Source organism: Aspergillus fijiensis (genome assembly GCF_003184825.1).
Source record: "Aspergillus fijiensis CBS 313.89 unplaced genomic scaffold BO72scaffold_39, whole genome shotgun sequence".
NCBI classification, from domain to species: Eukaryota; Fungi; Ascomycota; class Eurotiomycetes; order Eurotiales; family Aspergillaceae; genus Aspergillus; species Aspergillus fijiensis.
In genome coordinates, this window is record NW_024469015.1 from 108,543 (window position 1) to 134,709 (window position 26,167).

General features: G+C 38.4%; 5 protein-coding genes across 5 annotated transcripts; 3 read left to right on the forward strand and 2 right to left on the reverse strand.

The window, feature by feature from the left end:
- The first annotated feature begins 345 nt into the window (after positions 1-345).
- BO72DRAFT_529449 (uncharacterized protein) lies at positions 346-2,183 on the forward strand. The gene is made up of 2 exons (XM_040950240.1): positions 346-1,013; positions 1,075-2,183. The coding sequence occupies exons 1-2, from the start codon at positions 540-542 to the stop codon at positions 2,158-2,160; spliced, it is 1,560 nt and encodes a 519-aa protein (XP_040799306.1). The 5' UTR covers positions 346-539; the 3' UTR covers positions 2,161-2,183.
- Positions 2,184-2,754: 571 nt separating this feature from the next.
- Positions 2,755-3,769, reverse strand: BO72DRAFT_513630 (F-box protein). Its single transcript, XM_040949481.1, has 2 exons — positions 3,213-3,769; positions 2,755-3,173 (listed from the first exon to the last, which is right to left on the reverse strand). Exons 1-2 carry the CDS (start codon positions 3,681-3,683, stop codon positions 2,781-2,783), a joined length of 864 nt encoding a protein of 287 aa, XP_040799307.1. The 5' UTR covers positions 3,684-3,769; the 3' UTR covers positions 2,755-2,780.
- Positions 3,770-4,083: 314 nt separating this feature from the next.
- On the reverse strand, positions 4,084-6,764 carry BO72DRAFT_433375 (Hsp70 family protein). Its single transcript, XM_040943197.1, has 9 exons — positions 5,850-6,764; positions 5,736-5,780; positions 5,598-5,664; positions 5,291-5,546; positions 5,121-5,220; positions 4,951-5,054; positions 4,688-4,898; positions 4,462-4,612; positions 4,084-4,377 (listed from the first exon to the last, which is right to left on the reverse strand). The coding sequence occupies exons 1-9, from the start codon at positions 6,627-6,629 to the stop codon at positions 4,136-4,138; spliced, it is 1,956 nt and encodes a 651-aa protein (XP_040799308.1). The 5' UTR covers positions 6,630-6,764; the 3' UTR covers positions 4,084-4,135.
- A 208-nt stretch (positions 6,765-6,972) lies between these two features.
- On the forward strand, positions 6,973-7,614 carry BO72DRAFT_449911 (uncharacterized protein). The gene has a single exon (XM_040945124.1). It carries the CDS (start codon positions 7,179-7,181, stop codon positions 7,605-7,607), a length of 429 nt encoding a protein of 142 aa, XP_040799309.1. The 5' UTR covers positions 6,973-7,178; the 3' UTR covers positions 7,608-7,614.
- A 6,093-nt stretch (positions 7,615-13,707) lies between these two features.
- Positions 13,708-15,161, forward strand: BO72DRAFT_173911 (terpenoid synthase). Its single transcript, XM_040939410.1, has 2 exons — positions 13,708-13,831; positions 13,915-15,161. Exons 1-2 carry the CDS (start codon positions 13,782-13,784, stop codon positions 15,023-15,025), a joined length of 1,161 nt encoding a protein of 386 aa, XP_040799310.1. The 5' UTR covers positions 13,708-13,781; the 3' UTR covers positions 15,026-15,161.
- The last annotated feature ends 11,006 nt before the right edge of the window (positions 15,162-26,167 follow it).

Sequence of the window (26,167 nt, forward strand, 5' to 3'; positions counted from 1 at the left end):
AGCACAACGCCATGTTCTGCACCGCGCTTGTGGTGACATACCGTAGCGGCAGACGGCAGACCTTGCAGTGGCCACCGCGGCAGTGCGGCTCGCTCCCACCCGCGCATTGCCCGCTTCCAAAAAGGCAGCCCTAATTGATGCTCAGACTGTTGCTCTGCTGTACACTTTGAAGTGTGATTGATCTGACACAACTTTCTTGGCGAAAGTGGGGCGCAAAGGAGGAATGCGCGCCCAGGGGACAAAAGGCTTTCTCCACTACTGTAGATGAAGTGACACAAACGCAAGTGACTTGCATATACTCGGATGCTCACCTGTCCCGGGCAACTCAAGAACTCATTTACAATAGCCCTCAGCACGCGAGTTCCTCATCTTATGTATTTCCTGTTAAGGGGTCGACTCATTCTCAACAGGCAGAATCGAGACACTAAACCACTGTTGCCTAGCTAGCTTAGTAATCTCCCCTTATCATTTTCTGGAAATTGAACTTTGTTTTGGTCAATCTCTAAGAAGCCCTTTTGCTTCAATACCAGCGGCAAGCCATGATGACAACCACAACGCCTCCATCCTGGCTGCTCCCCAGTCTCTTTGAATTCTCTCGTTTCCGCGGGACTGCACCTCCGACATGGCAGGTGGTATTTATCTGCCCCATGGAGGACACAGAGCGTGTTGCGATGATGACAGAACTCAGCTCCGTGGATGAAAACTGGCCAGATCGTCCTTCGACGGAACTGCGGCAGATGGTAGAGATCCCTTGGTTGATGGACTGCGTGCCGCCAACATCGGTGGTCTTCATGATACTCAGGAATGATCCAGTCATATTCATCGACGACCAGTCTCGCATAGATCATACAGCGATCATCGCCTGGAAGGCGTCCAAGGAATCCTCCCCCGAAGCTGCGCGGGTGCCGCTTAGCCGGGCCAATATGCTGCTAGCCGTGGTGGCTGAGGGTGGCATACTACCACCGACATACCCCCGCATCCAGCCCGAGCGGAGCCAAGAACCGACATTCAAGGTAATCCAACACCCATGTTGCGACCATGAATCAACGGAACCATGCTAAGAGGGGGCCATAGGAACCCAACGGCGTCCTCCCACCGCATCTATCAGGGCTACAGCTCGACCCGTCCACCCCGACTCTGATCTCACTCATCCACCTCCCGCCAGTCGTCCAGGAGAACCTCGAGACGATGATCGGTCAACGCATCCTCATCCACAACTGGCCGCCCCACCAAGAGCCCTGTTCCCGCGCGCAGCTCTACCGCATGTTCCAGGCGCTGAAGATCCGCCATCCAGAGATCGACGAGGCCTTCGCGCTCTTCATCGACGAAGACGACGAAGGCTACCACGTCGTCCGCGCCAGGGGCGCCAGCGGGTACAGCGTGTTCGACCCGCGGGACAAGCGCCTGGAGCTGGAAATCCTACCCTTCGAGAAGGTCCAAGACTTCTGGACGGCCGCCTGGCACCCACAGTCCCGGACCCCAAGCCGCATGCCCCGGGGCCCCTACCGCTACAACCCGGCCATGTACGACCTGCACGCCCACAGCGGCGGCGGGGAACCCATCGTCGACCCGGACGACATCGCCGGCAGCCTGGGCAGCGACGTGATCTTCGTGCTCGAACGCATGACGCCATCCGAGCTCCGCCGGATCCGCGCGGAACTGTTCCCGTGCCCCGACCAAGAATACATGTGGGTCGACGTCGCGGACCGACTGGTCTCCCCGGACATGCAGGGCCTGCTGGCGTACTTCGAGACCTCGGGGGAATTCGCCCACCAACACGGCAACAACCACCCGCCGCTGCAGTTCCTGGCTGTTGACCGCCGGACGCTGGCGGATGCGATGGAGCCGGCCGATGAGCGGGAGGACTGGGAGGCGATCATCGTCGCCTCGCACGAGGGCGGCGATGTCTGGTTTCAGGACGGGACGGGCCGTTCGTTTGGACACCTCTCCACGGGGTATGGGTACGAGCGGAGGAATCTGGAAGAGGCGGAAGGGGTCTATATGAATGTAAATATTTCGAACATGAGCTGGTCGGAGATGTGTGAGCGGTCCCCGGTGGTCCATTGGAGTGCGTACCGGGCGTGGGCGGAGAATCCTGAGACGGAAAGCTTCGCGCGGTCTTTCGGCCCGCAGGGGATGCAGGTTTCTGAGTCAGAGTGAGAGTGTTAGTTAAAGGATAATTGAAACGCAGAATCATATTTTCATCTACTTTGGGGTTTCCAACGAGGCTACAGCCTATGTGGACAGAGGAGTTCGTGTTTTTCTGCTCGAACACTAGTGCTTAGGGCTGGATTACCGCTCACACCGACTAACAATATAAGGTACAGGAAAGGTGTCATACAGAAGTGTTGGTCTCAATGCAAAGAGTTTGTAAACAGATCTCGAGATACGCTACTCAAGCTCCTAGATTCAATTCGAATCCTAAAAGCTATAACTATCTTCTAGAGCCCAGAATAACATTGGTAGAAACTGCTGTTGGAGAATACCTGCAATCATATGTTTAGTCAAGACATCTGAAAGCACTTGGCGGATATTGTTTTAAAAAGGCTAACACTGGATTAAGGTACACTGCTTCCTACAATAGCTATTATTGTGCAATGTAAGTAGTATCCGGCATACGATGAGTGCGCTTAGTGGTTACCATCCAGTATTGAGGGTGGTATAGTTGACCATTAGCGGCCAATCGACCAAGTGCTTCACATCACGAACAAAAGTTGTAAAACACCTTTTACTAGAAGCAAGCAAATTATCCACCACAAAGCGAGCAATGTCGTGATATATCAGAAGCCACGAAGAAGAGCCAATTCTCGATACACCTCGTCACCCTCTTTCCCATTGATCAATGCTTCAGCGGGGGTCTCCAGCTTTCGCAGCTTCAGACCCGCAGACATGACCCACTCCGTGAACGGCGTGGGTGTAGAAGTGCGTTGCCAGTGCCAGTTAGTCTCATCGTCAACATAGATGACCAAGTCGTAGCATTCGAGGTATCGGTCCACGAACGCCCGGCGGTAACTGTCGCCTTCGGATAGCCAGCCGTACGCCTCCCGCCACCGGACCGGCTGGCGTATGACCTCCGGACAGCAAACGAACGGCCTGGCCGAGGGAACGATCGCCCCGGCGTCGATTAGCCGCTCCAGATCGCCCAGCGTGATGGCCCCACGCTCCGCCGCCGGCTGCGATCAATATGCGTGGCTGTATGGAATTCCCGGCACCGACCAGCACCAATCTGGATCCAGGAACCGGATGAATGAAGTAGGCGGCTGGTGCAGCAGCATCCTCCTCCAGCTGGCTTCAGGGCGCAGATACGCCTCTTCCCGTTTGCGGGATCTCATCTTCGGAAGATGGTGTCTTTCGTTCCCGGGTCGCCGACGCGAGTCGAGTACGCGGACGAAGAATTCGTCCCATATCTGGTCCCGCACCAGTGGGTTCTTCAGCCCCGGTTCACCGATTGCGGCGCGCGGAAGGCTGGGGCGGAAGAACAATGCTCTCTGGATTCGGCTGGATTGTTGGATGACATTGTACCAATGGCGACAGACGCGAGATGACAAGAGCAACTCACGCATGTTGAAATGAAGGAGAATCATTTCTAGTAACTCTGGGATCAGGAAGAATCTGCATCGCTGTCTTTGCCTTTGGAAAAGGGCTCCCCATAGTCTTCTTATAACTACGAAGAACGATTTCATGTTTGCTGATGCAGTAGGTTAAAGAAACTGTCGAAGGACACTTTGAGAAGCAGAGATAAGAGGAAAAGGTTGAACTGTTGGAAGAGTCATAGATGAATGGGCCTTAACGATGACTCGTCTTCCGGAAATCCGCGTCAGGATTCCATCATCGTCGGTGATAATAGTGTTGGGAGCGGAACCATGTGTCCGTTGAATACAGTGTTCCTTAGGTCAATGTACCACCTAGATATTAGTACCTCATGTCAAGTGGGGTCATATGCCTGCGACTTCGCCCTGTTCTCGCCTGCCAAGCTCCCATACCTCTCTTGCCAGACCGTGCAACTACACACCCCATTGTGAACTCCTTCCCCACTGTTCCATTCTGCCTATGGCCCATATTTGTAAATAGAACAATGAAAGCGTTGTATTGACACCTAAGCAATGAGGCTATATCTCTCGGAAAGCTGACGCTATCACATCGTGCTTGGTACGAACGACGCTGCGATGCTGACTTGGGTGCTACCTCGCTCCTTCTGACTACCTGGCGGATATACCACGCTAAATCGAATGCTTCGGCCGCTTACCGCTATGTGGAGCTCATAAGGAATGCGTAGAGTGGGCACGGTATTTTTCTTGTACCTCGTAGCTGGTCTAATAAGACCCTGCTCCCTTAACACGTCTAAATCCGCGACTACCGTTCCAATATGCACACAGCCTGATGACATGGGGGTCAGTGCAAAGAAAAGAAGACAGAAATGTATCTTTCGGACTCGATAATCACCGTTAGGGGAGTACTTACTCCCGTTTTTCGAATGGCTCTCCGGATAGTGGTTTTCGGCATTGTCTTGCTCGGAATAATAGAGAGTATGGTTCACGATCAACGATTCATCAGGCTCGAAGACCTGATGAAAGTTGCCGACGATCCACTGAGATTGCTTCATGATGTCTCCCTGAAAGGAGATAGGGATCAATATTAAGACCTGGCGACTTTGGACAGACCGGGTTCCATTGGTTCCCTCTCTTACCTTCTTGAAGATCCAGTTGATGCAGTTATAGACGTATCGTTGTCTCATCAAAATCTGGAATTCCGGCCGAACATCCCGGTGAGCAGCGCACTTTGGATCATATTCTTCACTCTGTGTGTAGCCAATGTTGGCTACGATTTGTCGATGTGGCCCATTGCTTTTATCGATGGCACGATACACGCATCCCCGCGACACTAGGGTTCCGGCCTCGCTGAAGGTCTCAATTAGATCGGACTGGGGCAATCGCGTTTGTGACCTCGTACCTTTCGGTCGGGAAGATGAATCTCAATCGCAAGGAGGCAAATCGTTCCCTGAGGTACTGACGAAGCGGCTTGGACTGGGAAAGGCCACCTATCATGAGTACTTTCTGTTTGTGTTATCACCCGGTGAGCATCATCGATGGTCTGTCAAACGATCTGGCCGGCAAATGTACCTTGACTACATAACCTTCTCGCCCCGCTGAATCAAGCTGGGCCTGAATAAGGCTGGCTGTTCCCTCCAAGCTTTTCCTGAAGTACTCCTTCAGCGTTCGTCTATGATGTACAGGTCAGCGGTTGTGTCAAGTCACCAGTGGGAGGCTTGGGAGGAGGGGGCTGTAAAGACCGAGGAATCGCTACCGCTCCTGTCTTGAAGCCCCTCTCAGGGTCCGCTTTCAAGCCAGGGAGATCCAGATATTCATAGCCATCAAGGCGGTCCTGCGCCAAGTTACAGTTCCTCTTCAGCCTGTTTTCGAAGTCTTGAAACATTCGCTCGATCTCACGCTCTCTGATAATCCCCTGACACAATTTAACGTCGCGCAGACGCTCAGTCAGATCTTGTTCCATCGCCTGGTTGACGTAGACCGAGCCGCAACTTGCACCTTCGCACTACAGTTAGCCATATCTCTTTGTGAGGGTATCAACAACTTCACCTGCTGGTGGAACAATCTCCTTTAGGCGCAATGGCTTCTCCTGAAGGACGGTGTAGGTGATTACATCCTATGAAGCCAAAGGAATGAGCACAGTGTCGTCTGCCTTTCAGGGGCTAACAGGTTTTGAATTTGACTCACAACCGTACCACCTCCTGCGTCGCAAACTATAAAGGCCCCCTCTCCCTGCAGTTGCCAAGCGATGTCAGTAGCCTTCATTCACGCTCGTTAGAAGCCTGAGAAACATGTACGAACCGAGAGCTCGTCCGAGCGAAGCAAAGTATCTATGAAAAATGACGAGGCAGCCTCAGGCTCATGGATCAGGTATAGGTCCAAGTTTGATTCGAGCTGGCTTTCCTCGACGAGATCTGTCAGGATGGTTTCCAGCGCGACAGTGGAGATGAACGAGCAGCCGACAGGGACTGCGACGGACAACTCCACTTCACTGGTGTCATCGAAATCCTCCTCCGCATCTCTGAGTGTATCTATGGTATGCCAAAGGATCGGGCGAAGGTAGTCCTTGACCACGTCGAACACGCTGGTGTGGAGGTTTGCGATGGTGTTCTTCTGCTCTTGTAGGAACTGCTCCTCCAGCCGTTCCTCATCCACGAACAGCAGCTTAGCAAACCGGATCGCACGGCTGGACGCGTCATGTACCTCCGGAGCGTCATCGTAGTGTGCGGCCATCAGCTGGTCGCGCACTCGATAGCCCCACGAGAAGTCATCGTCAGAGTATAGGCTTTCACTGGGCACAAGCGCGCTGTTCTGATACTCGCCTGCATACGGCCACTGACGGATGCATTTGATCTCGTCGTTCGGTACCCTCAGTGGCCGTTGACCGGCTGCCAGCTTACAGTAGGCCACCGAGGTGGTCGTAGTGCCAAAGTCTATCCCCACAATGAAGCGTGATCTGCCCTGAGGCGACGCCTGCTTTCGAGTGGATTCAAAGACTGGCTCGGTATCTCCATTGTTCCAAGCGGGGGTTAACGCACGGGGCTGGCCACCTGGTGGAGTCAAAATATCTTGCGTATCCATTTTGATCTAGCTTGGGGTCTTCAAACGGACAATCTTCGACGGCATGCCGATACCTGCATTTATAACCACAGCTCTGCGTTACTGACCTGTCAAAAAGTGATCGCGGCAGCCGCAACCCGGGCAACAGCTTCTGGCTCACCTGACGGTGGGGATTGTTTTGCCCTTTTCTTATTCCATCGATGATAGATACAGACTCAGGGGCAGGCAAGGCTGTGTTGGTGGCAGGGATTATCTGTTAGCGCTGAACACTATCGTGCACTAACCAGCACATGTTGACTGCGCCGCGGCTTCACGCCTCGGAACCATTGGCCAGGCTGGATGGCCTCTTAATTTGCGATGATACGCGACCTTGTTTACCCCACTCAGCTTGCATCGTGATTTGAAAACCTGCCCCCCGGTTGCTGGTTGCTGGTCCAAGACAAAGGCTCCAGACGAGGCTTTCTTTAGCGGTAAGGCTTTAAGACTTACGACCTCTCCCAGCTCGCCCCGACCGTCTACGGCAACGGACGAGACCAAGTCAGCAGACGACAATCATCTCATCTCTCTTTCATGACGATGAGCAGCGAAAGCTCATTATCCTCCCCTATCTCTTTTAACTCTGATGACTTCTGGGAAGCTGGCTCCGTTGTCCATAGCCGCCATGAGACACGACGCCAAGGGGAATCTCCTCCACCGCCATGCTCGTTGAGGGTCCAAATGCCGGTGTCAAAGATCCCAACAACCAGGAGTACGAGTCAAAAACAACGGAAGGGGCATAAGAAACAGGTCGTGACTGCTAGCCAGAAGTCCGTTGCAGAACAGAAAACAAAGCGCGGTGAACCGCCATCCTCGGCCCAACCCACCATCGAGATTTCCATTCCTCCCGAGGTACCTTTACCGTCCACCGGACCACTTTTAGCCTCTTCACTTTGGCTAAAATTTCTGCTGCCCAGACTACTAAATTCTCAACCCCAGCGGGTGCCAAGCTCACGAACATAAACCGCGCTGGAAAATATCGTGCTTCGGCAAAAAAGCGTAAGCACCGGTCTCCCGCCGCCCAGATCCCAGGGAGCCCTAACAAAAATGATCCTGGGCTTGGACCAACCTGTTTACTCAGGCGACAGCACCAACTCCTGAGACGGCAGAATGATCTTCTGGTTTTGGAGAATCGTCGCATAACCAAGGAGCTAGAAAAGACCCTGAAAGACCTGCGGCACGCGAACAAGAAACTCAACCAGACCCGAAATCAGTACGAAGACATGCGGCGAGCAGGAATCCTCTCACCATCGGAGAATACCGAGCAGAGAATAAATGGCATTTCATCTTTCTTCAGTGCCGAGTTGGAGAAGAGGGACACGGAGGTGAACCACAAGACCGCGCAAATCAGGGAATTGGAGATGCAGCTCGACTCCTCACGCCGATTGAAGCATGTGCTTCGAGATCGAGCGGATGGAACCCACCAGTCCATCCCGAACTTCTGGGATGAGATGAAGGTGCTCCAGCAGAATGTATCGAACGCGGCATCCTATCTCTCCCGCGCCGTATGCAAGGACAAGCTCCGGCGATTGGTGAACTCAGACGCAGACAGCACGGGCCTGAACGCACTAATCAAGGAGAGTCTCGCGGAAGATGTACACTTACTCACTTGCTCTCCCAGGGAGGCACTGTGCGCAACCATCTTCACTTTCGTGCGGTCGCGCGTCTTCTATTCCAACTGCTGGGCGGCACTGCACTGCGAGGGCTATATGCTGCGGGGCTATCAACAGGTGATCGAGAATAGCAGTGAGTCGAGCCTTCCACACGTTCAGGAGAGTTGACCCTTGACCAACTCATACATGTCGAATCTTTCATCAGCCCCCAACGGAACCCTTGAAGTAATTCACCAGTGCGCCCTTCAGCATATGACGGAGAAGGACCATGCATACCGACAGTCGTGGGTCCCCGCCCACGTGGAAGAAGTGCAAGATGCATTTATGAAGATCTTTACCCCAGTGCTGGATCCGACCGAGCCGGAGGGCGTAGAACTGAATCTTGCAGGGTCCCTCCGGCAGCTACTGACGGACGCGTTCCTCTTTCGTGCGAAATGCTTCTCTGTCCGGGGGACGCGTTATGAGCTCGCACATTTCAAGCCGGGGGATGTGTTCGATCCGGACATCATGGAAGTGGCGGAGACGGGCGGGCAGTTGGTGCCTAAATCCCGGGATGAGGGTTTATATCGGATCAGAGTTTGTACCCATGGTGCTATGATGCTTCATCGGGTGGATGAGACATCCTTCGGCGTGGATGCCGTTGAGTCTCTTGGCCAGGCATTCGCCGAGGGCGGCATTGCCTCCGCTGCAGAAGGTAGACTGATCAGTGCCAAAGCGTCAGTTATTCTGCAAGCCATCTCAGACATAGCACAGTGAACCTGGTATGCAGATACAGTTGGAAACACAATTCCCTCAAAGTCTCTCACGCCAATGTCTCAAAAGCAGACTTCTGAAAAAGGTATATGGATGCTTACATATGTGTATTCTTTCGGTGCGGACAACAAACACATCCAAATTGATACATACTCATTACTAGCAGCTTACACATGATCTACTATTGCAATATATAATTCATCTCAACTTCATCGTACTAAATACATCGTGTGAAAATGTAAGTAGTGGATTAGTCGAATCCGTCATTTTCATTCTTCCTTGGTATATCTACATATTATATTTGCGGTAAGAGCAGGGAATTTGGCATTTGATGAAATGAAATTCATTACTTGTGCTTGAAAAGGCCCCATACAACCAACTAACCAAAGATGTAGGAATACAAACCTAAAAGTGCTGTACTTCATAACTAGATCGACACTTACCCTTCTAACCTCTGTGTATATTGTTCTAGGAGTCTGTGTTTTGATCCTTTGTAATATTGTCTAAAATAATACCATACGAGGCCGTTGAAGCTGACAGATTGTTATTCTGTCTGCTACTGTGGTCTAGTGGTGCTGGCCAAAGTAGAAAATGGTGATTATGTAGCTTTCTACTGGTAGTCTGAATTTTCTGCCCTTCTCCATACTCCATTCTGTGACATCTTGTTGAATAATAAGAGCAAATCACCGTCCAACCTTTCTGACGGTTGTCGGCCAGTCGGCCGGGACTAACATATGTCTAGTAAGTCCGTTAAACTTCAAAGGGCCATTGTATGAGGAAGTCAGAGCCTAGGGCATTCTCTACTGTGGTGAAATTGGTTTCATTGTATCGAAATCTGTTTTCTTTTCCGATTTCCGTTACGGCTGGTCGAACTAGGAGAAACTATACGCCGCACACCAAGGCTTTTCTACAACCTTTCTCATTAATCTTCCCATGTATGCAATCAGAACATAGCTGTATCACCATAATGGTATGAAAAGACTCCGGGGTGTCTACCTACTGAAATTCGAAAGGTGTGACAATGCTATACTAGAGTCCTCGCCGAAGACGAATAGCCTACACCCCTTTTTTGAGACGTCTCGAAAAGGTTATCGTACCCTGTCATAATCACCTACCCATGTCTTTTCTTGTTTATCAAGATCCCGCATCTTATTAAGGTCTATAAAGCTCACCATCATGAAAACATCGAAGTTCCCACCCTACGTAATGAACTTGAGTTGCTTTGGCGCCCATCGACGCGATGTGAGGAATGGTGCAGAAATCCAGTATGTGCAATGTCATGCCCCAAGATGACACTGAGAGAAATCACCCTATACCGAAGTAGATCCCCTGGGATGCGTTTGCAGTCACGCTGAAAGCCCAACCATCCCAACCGCGTATTCTCGCATCCGTGCTTCCAAACGCCGTCTCCAATAGCCTGTTTCTCAAAGGAGGCACGGGCGCAGACCCGAACACAAACACCAGCCTGTAATTCACACACCAGGCTCTCGAGCTCTTGGAAGATACCTTTATGACTGTCGCTCTGGCAAAGTGATTGGAAGCCTTGGCCCTCCAAGGCACTTCCTCGGGACATCGGACATTTGCCGTCAGAGACAAGAAATAGACTAGGCGTTGTTAACCAAGTAACCGTACCAAAGGGATCGATCTTCGTCTTGTCTGTTTGGTACTCACACGGCTGGATCCGAAGAGTCGGTGTGCGGCAGAGACGTGGACCGCGGCTTCTTCGTTTGCACTGCTCGCCTTTCCTTGTTTGCAATGGGCAAACCCCACCCCAACAACAAGACGATCATCCGCGCGGGTAGTGACGACGTTTGATACAACGACAACACGAAATCATTCTGTCGGTCTCGTTGGGGAATGGAGATTGAAATCGCTTTCACTCCGCTACTAATCCGACTACTACGCATCACCTGGCGGGAGGCGGCACTAGGGCTATCACGGTGCAAACCTGCGATTGATGCTGTAATTGGAGGTGCCTATGAGTGCGTAGGGTATTACATGGAGCGTAATAATTCACGGAAGTGACGGCAAGAGCCAAGGTATCGGACACAAATGTCTTGACAGACACGGTGGTGATGTGGTTGGACTGTACAAAGTACGAATATCAAACAAGTGAAGAGCGGGGGAATTGTCGGCGCCCGCGTTTGCAGTGAGGGTGCTGAGCAAGGCGGCACGACGGAGAGACAAAAAAGCCAATGAGAGGACACTACCTCGGTGCCTTATCTTTACACCGAATGCTACACATGATGCATCTTTTGTAGCCGAACATGACATTTGATTATTCTTCATGCGTTTAGGTGTGTGGGGAGTTCTGTCTGGGAGTCTCAATACACAGTTATGTAGAGCATCGCAAACGAGTCACTGCGGCGATGGAAGCAAGTGTCTTCCGACCCGCAGCCTTCTAATCCTCCTCTACGACATGGCGATTTTCCGAGTTTGCTGCCGAGAAAGGAAAGGCTTGCAAGACGGGCAGCGCTCGTGCTTGCAAGCCAGACGCCGGGAGAGCCTGCGGTCGCACACACGCTCGTTCTTCGACCACCCCGAGCACATATGACACTGCCATCATTTGCTTGCCAGTGCGAGTATCAGCCGCCGCAGCAATGGCACCAAAGTAGAGAGATCACGGTCCCAGACACTGTGCTTGCGTCCATGTAGCGCATTCTGGATGCTGTTCTTCCCCCACTCGGTTTGCGCCTTTGCTTTCTGCCGTTCCTCTCGCTTTGCCTTCTTCTCTGCCTCTTCCTTTGCTTTCTGCTTCGCCAGGCTTTTGGCGCGCCTCCTTTTGTTGGTTCGTTCCATGTTTGGATGGTTGATGGTATCGATGGAAGGACTGGAAGTGGCACTCGAAGTATTTTCGTGAGCGGGAAGGTGGACTTGAAAGTTGATTTGGGTGTCACAAGAGATGAGAGAGGATCTGAAAAGAAGTGGTAAACTCTCGGGGTGGATGAAAGAGCAAGCGACAAGGAGCTTTATTGATGAATCCAATAGTAATCAGGGAGTCCTCATTTATCATTGAGATGCGGAGAGTATCACCGATAAGGACAAAAGTACTACTGTGCTGGGAATTTAGCACACTTGCTTGGGAGGATAGCTGTTGGTACCGCATCTCAAAGCTTTCACCAATGGTATCCGGAGCTGGATTCTGGAAACCCCACAAAGGAACAAGAAAACAGGCCAGGAAAGGAGTGAAGATACGTGGACCAGTCCACGCATTTGTTTCGATTGTCTCTGGCCGCCAGTGCTGATGTCTCGGGCTCTGGCAGCTGTCACACTGAAGTCCTTCCCAGATAATAATCAATGCTTGTGCCCTTAGGCTCAAGATTAGCAAGAGAAGTCACTTCTAGCGTCAGTCTCCTCTCTAAGCGACGGTTCTGGTGTTGTACCCTTTCCGTCTTAGACCGCGGTAGTTACATTCTTCATTGAGAAAGATTATTTTTTCCATGTAAGATGGGTAAAAATAAGTAGCTAGATGCGCAGCACGTTAAGAAGCTCTGAAAAGTGAGGCTGTGAGCGAACCGCTCTACGCAAAAGAGCAGCCAAGCGAATGTGTACCCGCCAGCACGCGCAAATGATACATTGTTTATCACCAAAGCCAGTGAGTTATGCGGATCTTAGCTATTTCATCGAAGCTTTACCCGATCAAGCTGAGATTAAGGGCTTAGATTTGAAGGAAGAGTCTAAACATTTGCGCCATATTTGCAACCAGGTCCAAGAGTTCTGCAGAAATCTTGATTGAAAACAATGGCAGTTATAGCAGTGGACGCGGGAGCAGGTAAGTTCAAGTCCCCTATCAAGTAAGCTGCCTTGTCAAAATCATATTACCAAATCCGCGGGACCAAACATTACATTATATGCACGGTAGTTCAGAGGTTGAAACCACGGGTCGCGGCTTGTAATTGGTGTCGTACATGGAATGATAGAGAGCTGCGTACCATGACCGCAAGGGAGAGAACATGTTGACTTCGTGGATGATATTACAGCGTTGAACACGGTAGTGACGAAGTAGGACGCTTTAGATACTCAAAAGGAGCTGATGTGTGTCAATGACAGTCCGGCATACAGTACAACGTTCTATTAGCAGCCAAACAACACGAAGCATTTCTAGGTAAGCCAAAATAGATTATAACTGCTTGTCTACTGTAGTAGGCAGGTAATAACACTTGCTCCCGCATTACTTACTGTCCGCTCTTTTTAGGCGTTTCCGCCGTCTTTTGCTTGGGTAGACTTGCCCGCTCCCCACGAAATGCCGAAGCCTTGATATGGCGGGCGGGAAAGATGGGCCGAGGGAGGTCGCAGGAGCTGGGTGATGAATGGACAGGTCACTAGGCGGCTAACTGCAACGATAGGTATATTCGACATATCCAACGTATATTCTTATTATGAACGGTCCGTCTTTGCCACTGAAAGTTATTTTTTCTGGGTGTTGTACTTTTCCACTTAGCGTTCGCTTAGTACCTGATCAGAGACGTTTCTAGGATGCAGTAGCAAGTTAGAGGATCCACATCTCGACCTACACTATTGCCAATTTCAAGCCCATCGTACTTGACTCACTCACCGCATGTTCAGCGAAACGGACTTGTAGCGTTTAATGCAAGGGACGCTAGGTAGTGTTAGCGGGGGAGAGTCGTTTGGGCAATTGTGTCCATGGCAATGCTAGAGGCCTTAAAGCAAGTACAAATAGATATGTTCTTTCCACTGCACAACTCCTCAAACAGACTGTGCAATTGCTAGTTTTGTATCCAAGGCACTGAATCAGATTTTTTTCCAGGCAATGGTTTCACTCCTCCAGCGCTTCGGCTTATTGCGACTTAGTGTCCAGTTGTAAGTAAACAAGGGCCCAATCATACGGTGTACTTTTTGCACCAGAGATTTTTGACCACCACATAACCGTTCCCTGATGCCAGATTCGTTCAAAACACAATATTTGGGCACGAAATCTATTCCGAGTCCGAAAGAAGCTGCTTCAGTCTGCTTAATGGCGTGAGCAAAACATATGCAGTGTGCGAGTACATGCATCCTGAGTTACGTCTTCCACTGTGCATCTTTTATCTTGTCTTGCGGGCCTTAGATACTATCGAGGATGACATGTCGATACCCATCACTACCAAAGTACCTATTCTCCGTGGGTTTGGCGACATTCTTGACATTGACGGTTGGACGTTCGACGGTAACCGACCATCAGAGAAAGACCGAAACTTGTTGCTCAACTTCGATAACGTGATTTTTGAACTCAAGAGGCTGAATCCCAAATATCAGCTTATCATCAAGGGTGTAGCTGCCCGAATGGGTAAAGGGATGGCAAACTTTTGGGAAAAGGGAGACACGAATGCATTTCGGATTGAGAGTATCCATGATTATGATCTCTACTGCTACGATGCTGCTGTCAGTGTTGGAGAAGGGGTCTCGAAGATGTTGATCGAAGCGGGCTTTGCAACATCAGAAGTCATGGAGCACGACAAAAGCGTGGCACTATTCTTTCAGAGAGTGAATGCCATCCATGATGTGAAAGAAGACTATGATGACAATCGCCAGTTGTGGCCACGGGAAATCTGGTCTAAATACGTTGACAACTGGGACGACTTGTTCAAGCCGGCGAACAGACAGTCAGCGCTCAACTGCGCATCCGAAATGATTCTTGATGCGCTCGAACATGCTGAAGGCTCTATTCTGTTTTGCTCTGGTATTACCGAGAAATCTGCCTTCAGTTGCGTGGCTATGACAGTTCTGAAAGCCGTTATACTACTCCGAATTTGCCTTTGCGACGAGGCTCTATTTTGCCATGAGATTCCCATACCAGACCAGCAAAAGCTCGAACTGAAGTCTCTGCTTGTTTCAGATTGCCGACAATTCTATCATATGTTCAGAATCCATATCCAGAGTATACGTCGAAAAGCCTATGCGTCGAGTACACAGAGTCACAATATCTTTAAAGTGTGCGAAAAGGTATCTCGGAGCCCCTTTCTCGTATTTGACGAGAGAACTATAGGTCTGCTGACTTTCAATATCACAGATTGAAAAACAAATTGAAAAACAAATTGAAAATATAATCACACTTCATTGAACTATAGTAACGGATCAGGGCCGATTCATTACTTGGACCAGGTTGTCACCGAACAACGGCATGATCGAGTGGATTCTTCCTATAGTGTGGAGTGCGTGCATTGCTTCGGCACGCCCGCATCCATCTGCTTGGCCATCGAAAGTCCGCCGCTTACGACGGTACGAGAGTTCCATTCTGAGCCCGCCTGAAAAAGTCGTACACGCATTGTTGGACCAAACAATCTTCAATGGAAACGGCGAGAAAACGGCGAGAAAGCAACTTGGTTAGCATATCACTGTGGCTGTCTTTCTTATCCAACAAAAGAATGAAACTAGAACTGAAACCTACTGTATGCTTTCCAGAAACCAGCACTCTATGCGATCAGGGGTTCAGAATTTTCCATGAGGTACTGCTGTTTCGAGATTGTAATACTCATACTCCGGTTGCAGAAACAGAATTCAGCAGGCTCCCAATTTTGCCTGTTGAAACTGAAATGAAAACGGTAACAAGAAGAGCCAGCCATCTTCAATTCACAAGGTATATGATATCTTGCTACGTGTCGGGCCTCACATGTGACGTGGATACTCAGAGCCCATTGTGGCTTGACCATATATGTTATGTGGAGGCCGGTGGTATCTGTAAGAACGATCTTTGCTCAAGATACAGTGATTGGATACACCCGAGGCGGCCGAATGGATCATCAAAAATGGACTGGTGGAACAGAGGTTTCTCGGGAGTATAGAAGTCTACCGGGTAAATCAGAAGCGATGCCGACGGCGCCAGCAATTTGACCAACAACAAAAAATATGTCCACGAATAAGCTTGGTCAGTTGGAAGCTGCAGTTGCACTAACCCTAAAAAACGAGCTGATTTGGTACGGGTGCTACATCTGTCTAAATCTGCCCGAATCTGGTTTAGCAAGCAAAGCCGTTTCTTTCTCAGAGTATAATGTTACGAACGCAGCCAACTCTTCGCTGTTCATCTGAAAGAATGATTTCCTCCAGCGCGATATCGCTAATCCGCCAGGTCTTGATACATTAAGTCGAACATGCCTAGAGAAGGGGCGTTCTCCTGCCTGGCAAAGATAGCGAGGGACAGAATATGTTAGCAATCAGTTCCTCAATCTACGCTGCGTATCCTGTGTAGGATATATCATTTGCAGAAGAAGAGACGATCATAAGGGAGGTCACATTATGAGAGAAGCAAGGGGCTGGATCATCCCTGAACCCGAAGATCGGTACTGTGGGGGATTGGCTGAAAGGTATGAGCGGTCCGTATATCCTTGAAATGGTTCAATAGTTTTCACACTGAAACATGTTACATTGTTGTTGAGAGATAAAGGATGCAAGGTGCGTTATTCTATGTAGGGGTTGTGGGCATTTATACTTTACCACCTCCCTTATATAGGGTACATAAGGTCAAGAACCACTGCCAGTAACGTCTGAGCTCACTCTATCTCTCTCTCTGGCTCCAATCACCTCTGCATATCACCATGCTATACATCAAATCCGTCGCCCTTCTTGCTATTCTGGCAGCATCTCCAGCATTTGCTGGGGTAACAATGTCCCACATCCTCTCGCAATTCCAGGGTTGCAGGGACAGCACCAGCGCCTCCAACATCGCTCTCCAAAAATACAACGGAGGGCTTATAGAGGGGGCCAACGTGATGCACACCATATACAAGGCCTACGACCAATACGAGCAGACTCGGCTGTCCCTTGCAGACTCAGAACCAATCTCCAGCGAAGACGGTGCCGAGGTGCTGGAAGCGATCAATCCCACGTTGCCCATACTTATGAGTGGACTGAAAACTGCAGTGCAAAAGGTATGTCTCTGCCCGGCTTACTTAGCTAGTTTATTGCTTTTTGCCCCTGTCAACTTCGATTTCATCTTACCACAGGCACTGATGATGGAGGTATGGTGAGCGATTTAGGCAGATATTATAAAACAAGCCGGCGCTACGTCTGCTGCTAAGGCACTTCTTATGAAACTGCACAAAGGAAAGAACGACTTCCAAGTAGAATTGGAGAAAAAGTTGCCGAATGAACAAATGCAAGCGCTTACTCCACAGCTCGACGCGGTAGAACAGGCCTTCAGCAGTGCTCTTGGAGCTTTCTAGGGTTAGCGCACTGTGGAATTCTCCATGTCTGTCACGGGAATGTTAAATGGCATGATCTCAGATCTCATAATCAATGCTCGATAGCCGGGAGATTCCAGAAAGCGGAAATTCAATCAGATTACAGGTAGGGTGACAACTTCGCCGGGATCTACTATCGCAAGTAAAGCTACCTGTCAGGGAAATGCTAAAGTGCTACTGTTGGATTTTGATTATTTTCTGGGAACGAGGATGTATTTCTGTTTAACTCTAAACCTTGCTATAGTGGTTGCAACACTAACTTGTGTGGTTAAATGTGATAAGTTACTCAGGATTTCACCTTTAGTTTTATGCCTTCTTAGAAATCCTAAAAACAAGTTACCAGCGGTAGCCTTTCAGTACTATGGAGTAGCCTACAGTACTGCGCTGATCGTTCTGGTCTACGAGAACGTAAATCCTAGTATTTGCTGTCCTTCATTATAAACCTAGCATACCTGATACGTTGTTAGATGCGTCCCCAATTCCTTCTGGTCCTTTTTCTGAATCGTCAAGTGCGGACAGAATCACGAATAGTCCGTTTTGGGACTAGTGTAATCTCCACTTGCTTCTCAGGACGTACCATGCTAGTTGTGACACCATCAAACCCCCCCCGAAAGCTTTAATATAAACAACAAACAACAACCACAACAAAATGCCGCCCAGCTTTGTGAAAGAAAACTTTACCAGTTTGTTTTTTATCTTCTGGCTGTTAAAAAGCAAGTAAATATTGATATAATATTCTTATTTATTGTATTAAAATAAGCTAATACTAATATAATATTAAAACAGCTTGTTTGTTATATGCTGGTCAAGCTGCATCCGAAGTATTATTCTATTTAGTCTATTATTAATTAAGTAGAGGCTATAATAGATATTTTAAAATATTTTAATAGTTAAGTTTATTACATTTTTTGGATAGAAAGATAGTAGGAATATATTATATTATAGATTTTAAAGACTAGTAGCTAACTGCTTATACGACTTTTTTATATATTTAAAAAATTTAAATAAGTTTAGAATTATACGGATTACATATAATTCTAGACTTATAACTTGCTTAGCTGAGAATATAAGTCTGATTAATATGATTTTTTTGATATATATTCTAATAAGTTGATTTTAATATATAATATAACAGCCTGTAGCAATCTGATTAATAATACTATATTAGAAATCTAAAATGAAATATATATAGTTAAGAATTATATTATGGTATTTATTTATAGTCTATCTAGTTTTTATATTCTTATAAGAATACAGGTTTAGTTAGGAATACTTAGATCATAGTATAATATAACAGACTATATTATTTAGAACTACAGTATTGAAGACTTTTTTAAAACTTAAAACAACCGAATTTATTAATATTATATATTTTATAATATTTATGTTTTTTTTTGTAAGTTATAAAATTTTAATAAAACTCATTAGTTATAAGGACTAAGAGATGAAATAATATGATGAACAAATAACTCTCGCGAGTCTAAAAATACTAATATATTATCTTAAGATATTATTACTAATTTTTTTAATTTATAAAATATTATTTTTAGATAAAAGATTACAGTTGGCTTACTTAATTATTATATAATTAATCTTTCAGATTATATATATATAGATTTTTCTTTATAGATATTATAAAGATTAGAAAAACTAGTTTAATTTTTATAATTATTCTTTTTTTCTTATAAAAAATAGGTTATTTTTATAATAATATTATTAAAATCTTCTTTCTGTAAACTGCTTTACGGGAAATTAAAATAATAAAAAAATAATTTTTACTATTCTTATTTTTATAATAAAAATATTAAATTATTTATCTAATATTTTTATAATAATTAATTTTAATATTTAGTCTATTATCTACTAGACTATTTTTTATAATAATATTTAAATAGTTTTTTTATAGAATATCTAGATGGTTTTCTATAATAATAATAGTTTTTTTTAATAAATATAAACAGCTTTACTGCAGTTAAAATAGTTCTTTTTTAATAAATAATATTCATCTTTTTTTATTATTCTTTTGGACCGCCTGAAATATTTTATAATTAAAACTAATAAAACTATTCTTATAAAAATAAGATCTTTTTTTATATAAGAAGATTTTTTTTAGATTTCTAGTCTTTTTTTTTCTATAATATTCTTTTTTTTTATTTTTAGTAAGTTTCTTGTATAATTTTTTTTTAGATATTACTATAAATTAGTACTTACTAATCTTTTTTTTATAGTAATTATTAAAATATTTTATTAGTTTTTTTATAGACTTGGTTCTATAAGAATTTAGTTTTATCTTTTTTTCTTTATAAAAATCTAATTAATTTTTTTATAGTTTATTATTTAAGCTTTATATCTATAGATTTTGTTAGTCTGTTCTACTCTGTCTTTTTCTATATAAATTATTTATAAGATAGGTTTAGATTTAGGTAATTATTTATAATATATCTTATTATTTTTTTTATTATAAAAAAAGAATATCTCTGCTACTGCTACTACTATTAGATCTACTATTACCATTATTATAAATATATTTATTTCTATTATATTTGTTTTTATTATATCTACTATTACTAGATCTGTTATTATTACTATTATAAATATATTTACTTTTATTATATCTACTTCTACTATATCTACTGCTGTTATTATTACTATTTTTTTATATTATTATCTATACCCGCGGGGCGCAGATTTAGTAGTTAATGATAATTAATATTTGTAAGGGCTGGGCCAGCCCTTCCAACCTTCGCGGATACCGCGAAGGGAAATCTATATATATATAGCCTTAGATATTGGCTATATAATAACTAAGCAAGTCAACTATAATCTCTTATTTAAAAACAACACCTTGTAAATTAGAAAGATTAGTAATAATATTTTAAAATAATATATTAATATCTTTAGACTTGAAAGAGTTATTTATTTATTATATTATTTTTATAAGGACTAGAGGTGAAATAGTATAATAAATAAATAACTTTTATAAGTCTAAAAATACTAATATATTATCTTAAGATATAACTACTAATTATTCTAATTTATAAGATATTATTAAAAATTATAGTCGGCTTGCTTAGTTATTATATAACTAATATCTAGAGTTATATATATATAGATTTTCCTTTATGAATATTATAAAAATTAAAAAAACTAGTTTAGTTTTTATAATTATTTTCTTTTGCAGAGAATAGATTATTTTTTATAATAATATTATTAAAATCTTCTTTCTGTAAGCTGCTTTATAAAAAATTAAAATAATAAAAAAAATAACTTCTATTATTTTTATTTTTATAATAAAAATATTAAGTTATTTATCTAATATTTTTATAATAGTTAATTTTAATATATAGTCTACTATCTACTGGACTATTTTTTATAATAATATTTAAATAATTTTTTTATAGAATATTTAGATAGTTTTTTATAATAGTAGTAGTTTTCTTTTAATAAATATAGACAGCTTCTTCTGTAGTTAAAATAATTTTTATTAATAAATATAAATAGTTCCTCTGTAGTTCAAATAATAAATAATATTAAATCTTTTTTAATTTATTTTTTTAGGCTGTATAAAATATTTTATAATTAAAACTAATAAAGCTATTCTTATAGAAATAAAATTTTTTTTATATAAAAAGATTGTTTTTCTTAGGTCTTTAGTTTTTTTTTTATAATATTTTCTTTTTCTTTTTTTTTCTTTCTTTTTTTTCTTTTTTTTAGTAAGTTTTTTATATAGTATTTTTTTAGATATTATTATAAATTAGTATTTACTAATTTTTTTTTTACGGCAGCTGTTAATATATTTTATTAATTTTTTTATAGTTTAGTTTTTATAAGAATTTAGTTCTATTTTTTTTATAATCTATTATTTAAGTTCTATATTTATAAGTTTTATTAGTTTATCTTATTTTATTTTTTTATATAAATTATTTATAGGACAGATTCGGACTTAATTAACTATTTATAATATTTTTTATTATTTTTTTATTATTTTTTTTATTATTTTTTTTATTATTTTTTTTATTATAAAAAATATTATTATTATTATTATTATTAGACCCGCTGCTGCTATTATTATAAATATTTTTATTTTTATTATATTTATTTCTACTATATCTACTGTTACTGTTATTATTATTTTTCTTTATATTATTATTTATATCTGCAGGAGATGGGTTTAATAGTTAATTATAATTAATATTATTATAATTTTTATAATTCCTATTTTTATAATTTCTAGATTTTTTTTTATTTTTAGTAGATATATTCAGAACTATTTTGTAAGGGCTGGGCCAGCCCTTCCAACCTTCGCGGATACCGCGAAGGGAAATCTATATATATATATAGCCTCAGATATCAGTAATATAATATATAAAACTAAACTAAAAGTAATTTTTCTTATCTAATTACAGAAGACTATATATCAACTATAAAAAAGAATTTTATATAATAAAAAAAATATAAATTTCTATCCATAAATTTTATAAATAATTATAATTATTTAGATAGATTACAAGTCTCTAAGACAAACTAGAAATTAATATTATAAAAAAATAATTATATAAAAATCTAGAAAATTCTGATTTTAATACTATAGAAACTAAGAAAACTAGTATATATATTAATCTATTTATAAATAAGAAATAATATAATATCTATAATTATCTTATTTATTATATATTTATTACTAGACAGAAATTAACTGCAGAAACTAATAACTAAAATAAAAATCAAAAAATATATATTATAATAATCTATCTACATTATATTTTAAATAATTTATAAAAAAGTAAAGCAGCTGAATCTTATTATAAAAAAAATAAACTAATTTTTATAAATTTCTAAAGATACAGCTAAAGAATCTTATAAATAAATAATAAAAAATCTAGTTAAGAATACTTAAGACTAAGTTTTATAAAAAAAACCAGAGTTTATTTATTTTGAATAGTAAAAAAGATAAGAATTAAATTAGATTATAAAATATAAAATATTAATATTATATAATTTTATTTATTTTTTATATTATTTGTTTTATAGTCTAGAGAAAGATTTGTAAGTAATAGATTTTTTTTGTAATAAAATAAAATCTTATTATATTATTTATAAGATTATATCTAGTATTAAACTAATAATATAAATAAATAAAAAATATAATATTTTATAAATAAATTTTAAAAAAAAATTATAGATCTACTATTTTTATAAATTAAATCTAAAAACTAGAAACTCAGACTAATAGTTTTATAAAAAGAATTTAAAGACTAAAATAATCTTTTTGAATATTATAAATATCTATAAAGACCTCTGGATTAAAAATTTATTATAATTAAAAAAATATAATTATTAAACAAAGAACTACTAGTTAACTAAATTATTTATAAAATAACTAGTAGATAGAATTATAGTACTTATTTTAAATTAAATTAGAATTATAATCTATTCTAAGTTAAAACTAAAAAAATAGCTGATTTTTTATAAAAAAAAGAATATTGTATAGAAATCAAAATTATTATAAATAATAAAATAAAAATAAATCTAATACTTATAATATTTATTAAATAAATAGAATAGCTAACTATTCTAGCAAAAATATTTATAAAAAAATTAAATAAAAAAATATATAATTAAAAAAAATTATAATATTTATAATATATTAAGAGAATATGTAGAAATATTATAAAAACTAAATAAATTTTATAATTATAATATTAAAAATAAATAAGATAGTTATAGAAATATTCTAAATAAGATAATAAAAATCTATTAAATAATTTAATAAATATTAGTTCTAGTTTTATAAATATTATATATTAAAAATACTATAAATTATAATAAAAAATATTATTATAAAAAATCTTATAAAGACAAATTCTTACTTAACAATAATAAAAAAAATATATAAAATAATTACTAACTAAAAGATATTAGTATAATATTATAAATATAAAATAATATTTATAGAAGAGAAAGCTGTAAGTTTATTTATATAAAAATTAAAAAATTAATTTAAAAATTAATTTCTACAAGAATTTTCGGCTAAAATTAGAATAAATATATAAAATATTATCTATAAAAAAATCTTATAAAATTATTTATAAAAAATACTTGTAAAAAATAAATCTAGTATTTAATATTACTAGTAGATACACTGGTTTTGTTTATAAATAAAAAATAAAAATCTATAAATATATATAAACTATTATAAATTAAATAAATAAATAATAAAAAATATCTATCTACTACTATGAATTAATAAATATATTAATTAATTTATAGAAATGTTTTAGTTTATATAGTTAGACCTACGTAAGACCTATTATCAAATAAATATTATAAAAAAATATAAATAAAAAATAATATTCTAAATAAAATACAGATTATTTGAATATTAAATTATATTATTTTAACTAATAAATATATCTGCAGAATTTTAAAATTTTATAAATTTTCTATTTGTAGGATATTCAGATAATTTTATAATTACTTATCTAAATAATATTATAATATATTTATAGAATCTAAAGATATATAGAATATAAATCTATAAAATACTAAAAATATTATAAAATATAGAATTATATATAAAATTCAGTAAATATTATTTTATAATAATAAAAATTAATTTTTTAAGATTTCTGGTTAGCTGTAAAAATATATATATAAAATCAAAGTATATTATAATAATCTATAATTAATCTAAACTATAAAATATAAAAAATATATTAAAATTTATTAGATTTGTAAATTAGTATAGATAATTTATTAAAAAATATTTATAAATTATAATATTAATTATAAACCTTACCAAGATATCTTATAAAAAAATAAATATAAATTTTTAATATTAAAAGCCCGCGACAGCTTTCAAAAACTAAAAAATATATTTATAAAAAATATAATTATAATATATTTTAAAAAGAAAATTCTTGCGAATTAAAACTGATATATTAGTCTTTATAATTAATAAAATATTACTATAAAAAATTAAAAGAGCTAGTAAAAACTAATAATATTCTATTTATAAAAAATAATTTTTATAAAAAAAAATTATAATACTTATAACTAAGAACTTTTTTTAATTATAAAAATATTTAATAAAAATAATTACTAACTATAAAAATTTTAGATATTTTATAACTAATAAAGAACTATTATAAAGACAGATTAAATAAATATAATATTTTATAATATTTAAGTTTTTTTTAATATATAAGCTAAGATTATAAAATCTAGTAGATATTTTATTATAATAATCTAATTATAAAAAAAACTATAAAAAAGAACTATAAAAAATTTAAAAAATAATATTATAATAACTAAATAATCTCTTAAGTCTAAAAAAATATAGCTATTTTTATAAAAATTAGAATATTATTAATAAAAAATATTATAGAGAATCTAGACTAGCTGGAAGCTTATATAAAAATAATAAAAATAATTAAAAAAAATATATATATTATAAAGATTTATTTATTAATTTTATATCAAAACTACTTCAGCTGATACAGAAAAATAATCTTATAAAAATAATATTTAAAATAAAATAAAAAAGAATTATAGAAATAGTTCTTTTTATAAAAAAAATATTTATAAAAAAATCATTAATAATAGAATATTAATTAAAAATTATTTTATTTTATAGAAAACTTATATATTCTTAATAATTATTAGCTAAGACTAAAAGTCTTTATAAAATTATATAATAATTTTATTATAGAATATTTTATAAGAATAAGAATCTAAAAATCAATTTTATAAAAATTTTAATAATTAGAACTAGTTAAATTTATGAAAAATTACTTCTATATATATAGAATATATTAAAATAAACAAATAGTTTATAAAAAATAATAAGATTTATTAAAACTATTATTATCTACTATAAAATTCTAAAAAAAATAATTATAAATTTTATTATAAATCTATTTATAAATATTTATAAAAATAAAAACTTATAAAAGATTTATAATAATATTATAATTATAATAAATTAGTTAAATAAAATAACTTATTTATTTTTATTTATAAAATATTATTAGAAAAAAAACTTATAATAAATTTTTTTGGAAAAAGTTTTCTGGTTATATAGAATATCTAATAAATAATTATAAATTATAGATTAGCTTTTATTAAAGACTTCTAGTTAAATTTTATTTATATTTTTATAATTAAATAAGATTTAAATATAGTCTATTACTTGTAAATAGATAATTAAATAAAAAAATAAATAATATATTAGAATAATATCTAAAACTATATTAACTTTAAATAAGATAATTAGATAGAAATATTATTATTTATAAAATTTACTTATAATAATTTTTTATAAGTATTAATTAAATATTCTCTATTTTTTATAATAACTGTATAAAATTTGTAAATTATAATACTAGACTTATAAATATTAAATAATTCTATAAAAAAACTAAAATAATATTTTTAGAAAATTAAAAAAATAAAAAAAACTAATTATAAATTTTAAGCTGGCTTATAACTATTAAAAAGATTTTTATAATAAAAATTATAAAACTACTATTTTTATAATAAATTAGAAAATTTAATTATCTATAAAAAACTTATTATAAAAAAAATTAAATAAAAAATTAAATTAGTACTACTGCGGATTATTTTATATAATTAAAAAATATAAATAAATAGATTTACAAACTTAAACTATTAATAAATTTTTAGATTTATAATATTTTTTATATATTCTTACTCTTTAAGTATTATATAATAAAAAAATAAATTTATAAAAATATTTTTATAAAAAAATAAGAATCTAAATAATTATAAATATTATTTAAAAATATTATTAAATTTATAATACTATAAAAGAACTACCGAAATTCTGATTAAATAAAAAAATATTATAATAAAAACAATATTTAGAAATTTATAAGAAATTTATCTTGCAAAAATATAAAAAAGTTAATTAAAAGCTAAAAAAAATTAGACTAAATATAAATTATAAACTATTTATAAC